Source organism: Odontomachus brunneus, unplaced genomic scaffold (genome assembly GCF_010583005.1).
Source record: "Odontomachus brunneus isolate Ranch 3 - 2012 unplaced genomic scaffold, Obru_v1 Obru_scaffold_057, whole genome shotgun sequence".
Classification (NCBI taxonomy): Eukaryota; Metazoa; Arthropoda; class Insecta; order Hymenoptera; family Formicidae; genus Odontomachus; species Odontomachus brunneus.
Genome location: NW_022639507.1, coordinates 1,312,114 through 1,317,693, shown reverse-complemented (window position 1 = coordinate 1,317,693; position 5,580 = coordinate 1,312,114). Strand labels below are relative to the sequence as shown.

Sequence of the window (5,580 nt, the reverse complement as noted above, 5' to 3'; positions counted from 1 at the left end):
TTGAAAAATACATGTAACAATATATATATATATATATATATATATATATATATATATATATATTGTTACATGTATTTTTCAAACTATATTAAACTTATCATTTACTCTCAAATACACAATAATGTTAAGTTACAAATATAAGAGCAATAATCTCGTCAATATTTTCAGTATTAAAAATACTGGATAATAAGTAATTATCAATGATTCTTAGTATATTATAGATATTTCTATAAGGGATTTCACCAATATACATTATATTAATATCCATCGCATATTAACTGTTTTTGTTTTCAATATCTGTTAGTAAATATAACATTACAATGTTTTGTAGGCACATAAAGATACATTATGTAAGCACAAGTTATGAAGGTATCGTCAGAACCATTTAAATTATTACTAGTTGTCTGATCACCAAGGTTGAGCAACAGCAACGAAGACTAGGACCAAGACTAGGAAATAAGATGACCGGTGCAGTTTGAAACCACGCAGAAACACGTATAAGCGAAGCGGCGCAAAATATAATGTACCAATTTTTTTAAATTATTTTAACAAAATGATCAAACATTAATTTATATGGGAGTATACGTGACTGTATTTGTATATGCCCGTGTGTTAATAATAATTGATATATTCAGAATGCTAATATTCTGAAAATATTTCACGTATATTCTCAGAATATCATGGATGATATTCTAAGGATATTCTGAGAACAATATTGCTGTGGACATAGGAACATCGTGAGTATATTCTGAGTATATCATAGTATGTATAGAGTATATCAGATGTGATACTTTCAGAATATTCTCAGAATATTCTCAGGATATCATGTGTTATCTAGGTACCTGATTGCATCAACCGATAATTGGTAAGATAACTCTCATACAGCACTAATGTATTAAATACATCCTACAGATATCCCAAGGATGCTGAATATCTATAAGATCTCTCTAGATATATTTGGGATATTTGTGCTGTATGGGCTAATAGGTTTTGTCTCATTTCTCCACTGAGTTATAGCACTTCTAAGCTAGCTAACGATTAAATCATTTGTATTTTTGTTTTTCTTTCAAAATAAACAAAGCAGATACATATCTAACTTCAAGGAAAAAGAAAGACAGATATATGACTTAACCATTAGCGTGCCATAAGAGTTTAGCAAAATGGTCGAGTTTTTTAATTCATCGATGGATCCATCGATGAATTAAAAACTCGCCCAATGTTTGATCTGAAGGTCTATTCAGACAAATAATTATATAGTGCATAAGAAAATCAACAAAATACATGCAGTAAAAAGACTTTTTTTACATCAAACAATGGATATCAATTTCGTTGTGTATATAGACATTGTGTATAGAACAATAGATCCTAGGTAATGACAAGAAAATGACCGAATCATGTTTGGGAAGTGAGCTTTTGCAGGCAATTTTTTCTCATTTTGACGTTATTGTGATTTTCTTTTTTAACCTTGGATTTAGAGCTGATTGTTCCAACCTCTTGGTAAATTAACTAATAATTAAATCATATGTCTGTCTTTTTTCTCTTTTAATTTAGACAAAGACAGACATATGATTGAATTACCAGTTAACTTACTAGGAAGTTTGAACAACTGGTTCTTAGACATACACGCGTATCAATACGAAATTCTATTTGCCGCCATTTGTTTGAAAAGCAGGCTATCTAACTCAAGCGGTCTAACTGCAAGACGAATGGAGTCTTTCACCACGGGCCAATGGCGGTCAGCCGACTCTGCGTACATAGGCGCATGCGCATCGTCTTACGTTGCGCACTTCAGATGGCGCGCGTAGAAACGGGCTTGTTTTGTGCTAGTCGTCGGTCGCATCGGCAGACGGTCGGGATCCGGTAGTAGTGCTTGTGCCGCGCGGTTTTGGTCGTCGCACGACTTTCGTCCTCTAGCTATCGGGAGTTTCGGCGAGCTTAGTGCTGGCTTCCATTGTGCGCGCGCTTCCGAGCACGAAAGGAGAGAGATAGAGCCAGCGAAAAACGCGGGACGCGCGACGTTATCGTGCCCGATCAGGCAGCACGTCGTAGTGTACGTCGAGTGTGCGCGTTTTCCGAAGGGGGAAAAAAGGTAAGCGAGTGCACGACTTGTCCGAGGTGGTACGCTGAGCTGGTGGAGGGGCTGTCGGATCTGCAGTCTTGTCTGGTTGTGCGTGTAGCGGCAGCGCTACTCGCCGAATTAAAATGGCGGGCCTGGTTGGCCTTACGCGCGGAGGTAACGGCCACCGACGATGCTAGTCGCCGACGCAAGGGACACGTGAGGGTGGCCCCGTTGTTGGCTACCGTTGTGCGTGCCGCTTCTGGACATTTTCCCGCGTTCGGGTGCTCGCTCGTGTTGCAAACTCGCATCGCACCGAGCACCGCTGTGAAAGCAGCGCGAGAACGCGGAGGGACGAGAGAAAGAGAACGAGCGAGCTCCTTTAGCACGTAAATAATAGCGGTGTAAGTTTGTGGTGCTAGGTTGAGAGTGAGAGAGAAGGAGAGAGAGAGAGAGAAAGAAAGAGAAAAACGACCAGCCACCGTGTGAACTGAAGCCGCGAGAAAAAGGGAGGGAAATAGGAAGAGGGAGTGAGAAAGAGAAGGAGAGAGGAAGGGATAAATAGAGAAGGACAAAGATAGGGCAATAGAGAAAGAGCGAAAAGGGACAGATACGAACGGACGCACGCAGGACGCGGCAGAAGCGGCAAAGCCAAGACTGAGAGAAAACGCATGGACGAGGCTTACTCGGCAGTGGACAAATAATCACGATGAAGTGACTAAGCTAGACGAAGTGTTAAGCACTCCACGACGACAACGAGGACGACGACGACGACGAGGAGTGCGGGTTTGAACGAAAGTGCCGTCCTCGGCAGCCGATTATACCAAGTTCCGGAGGACGAGTAGCCTCGATGCCGATGCCGACCGAATACCACGAGAGCCACGGTAACCACGAGAACGCCAATTTCGCTCTCGGGTCCACGCAGGACGCCAGCAACATGACGGCCAACATGTACCGGGTGGGAGGTAAAGTAAAACCGCATGCATTCCACCAATGACGGCGACGTCGATGTCGACGCCGCCGTCGATTCCTGTCTCCGAGAAAGAGAACGCGATTTTAATTAACTTCGAGAAATTAATGTTTGCAAATGGCATCGCAATGGCGTCCCCTACATAATACCCTCCGCGCGCCGCGTTCTGCCCCCTCCCCCCTGCCGTCACCCTCCCCCGCGCGAGCCCTCTCTTCTTTCCACTCTTCATCTGGATTTCCCTTGTACCCTCCATCCCTTCCGATGCCGGCCCTTTTCCCCCGCCCCCACCTCGTTCTCCTGCTCCTCCACCTCCCCCTTCCCATCCTCGTCCTTCTCCTCCTCCTCCTCCACCACCTCCTCCACCTCCTCCTGCTCTTCATCCTCGCTCCCCCGGTGCCGTCCTATACGTACACTCCGGCTTTTCCTCTCCCCCTTTCCCTCTCGACTCTTCCATTCTTCCCCCCTTCCCCTCTCCTGCTTCCCCCACATCCGCGTACAATCGTGCTCTCTGTCTCTCTTTCGTCCAGGTCACGCTAATTTCTTGCGCGACAAATCTCTCGCGATCAAAATTGGATCCTGGACGATATGTGCTTACGCGACACACCGCTCGTCGTCGTGGTCGTCTCCTGTCCCGTCGTATCGACGACGACCTCGCGCGCTACAGTTTCCTTCCAACGAGGAAGGACCAAATCGCCCTTGCACCTTCTTCCCTCGTACCTGTTCTCAGCCTTTTTCGTTGTCCTTTCTCATTTTATTCGATTTCATATCGGCGGCGAGCGTGTGCACGTGGCGGTTGGAAAATTTTCAACCGCATGATGAAATCCGCATCACGATGGACGCTGAAAAATTACCTCTCCCATTGAAAGTTCCTTAATCATTTTATTTGCCGAGAAAAGTTGTTGCTTTTGATAAAATAATGTTCTATTTGATGGACATCTTGTAAAAAAAAAATAAAACACGTAGTTGTCAAAACAACGATGTGCGATTAGAGTCTCATAAAATTCCGAAGACGACAACAATCTCGATTCCTACACACACACACACACACACACACACACACACATATATATATATATATATGTACATAGGATTTTGTGTATATATAGAAATATAAATAAACACACACACACACATATATATATATATATATATATATATATATATATATATATATATATATATATATATATATATATATATATATATATATATATATATATATATATATATATATATATATATATATATATATATATATATATATGTACATAGGATTTTGTGTATATATAGAAATATAAATAAACACACACACACACACATATATATATATATATCACATTTATGTACTAACAAGAGTACTAATATGATTAATGATTCATAGATTACGTGTATTTCGAAACCTCCAGTGCGTCGCCGTACCAGATCAGGAGGATAGAAGAATTAAATAAGGTGAGAATAGAATTTAACATAATAACAATTTCGGTGCTGCCAGTGAGACGTGCTGATTACTATAACAATTGTTATTTCTCCGCGTTAGTCCGCACTCACCTTTCGATGCGTTAACCTTTTAATATGTGATGAATATTTATAAGCACCACACACGGTAAACACACAGCGGCGTTATGTACGGTATTTACCTCCGGTGTTTCCTGTTTTTCAGACCCCGAACGGTAATGTGGAAGCCAAAGTCATGTGCTTCTTCAGGCGGAGGGATTTACCTTCTACCTTGATTATGCTCGCCGACAAACATCAATGTAAGTAGCAGCATACATTCCAGCGCAATGAGACTCCGTGTTATCATAAATGTTTGTAAATGTATGTATACAAGGCAGTGCCAGAGTGTCCGCGCGTTGGAACGCGATTCGTGACGCTTAAGGTAAAAGTGCCGAAATGTCCGAACATGTACCTGATTTAGGACGTACTTATCGCCTTGGTACTTTTTTTTTAATACGAATATTTAAACTTTTAACATAAAAAGAAATATATATACATATATATATATATATATATATATATATATATATATATATATACACATATTGAATACATGTACTATGTCAAAGGATTAAATATTCCTATTAAAAGACCAAAACAACGAGAAAGCTCAGGGTTTAGATATCGATACTTTTATCTTAGCCGGCGTTTTCATTCGCGCTCGCGGGAGAAGAAGCAATATTTTGCTTTGGAAGGGCACCAAATACCAGGGATGTCGCTTGTACATTATGACGAGTGCTTTCGGGACTTCAGCTCCAGATAATTCTAAGTAATGTCTCGGCGATACATCAATTGTTGCCCGCTGACATTGTCAGTATAATCTTCTCTCTTGAGAATTCGTTTCGTGAATGATTTCTCCCGTTTGCGAAGTTCACGGTAGAGCTCTTCTCACGACGCGAAAATGCGATTCCCGCTTGTACAACGAGCAAGAGATTTCCAGTAATATGCGAGCCGCTGAATTTCACCGCGAGACACGACGAGGTGGACGTTAGTTTTAACGTTCGTTGGCGTACGTGTTGAGAGGGAGAGAAGGAGAGAGGGAGGGAGGGCGGGTGGGCGA

At 41.8% G+C, this 5,580-nt stretch overlaps 1 protein-coding gene across 11 annotated transcripts in view; it reads left to right on the top strand.

The window, feature by feature from the left end:
- The first annotated feature begins 376 nt into the window (after positions 1-376).
- LOC116845760 (metastasis-associated protein MTA3) overlaps positions 377-5,580 on the top strand; it is a 27,543-nt gene continuing 22,339 nt past the window's right edge. For 5 of the 11 annotated variants that reach the window (XR_004378322.1, XR_004378321.1, XR_004378320.1 and 2 more), the window contains exons 1-4: positions 384-523; positions 1,673-3,021; positions 4,408-4,475; positions 4,687-4,780. Coding sequence is in view for 5 of the 11 variants with exons in the window: in XM_032818816.1 (XP_032674707.1) it covers positions 2,907-3,021; positions 4,408-4,475; positions 4,687-4,780 (277 nt within the window). In the remaining 6 variants the exon portion in view is untranslated. Of the gene's footprint in view, positions 524-1,672; positions 3,022-4,407; positions 4,476-4,686; positions 4,781-5,580 lie in introns of all 11 variants that reach the window. The other 6 variants (XR_004378324.1, XR_004378323.1, XM_032818821.1 and 3 more) reach the window with 5 other exon arrangements.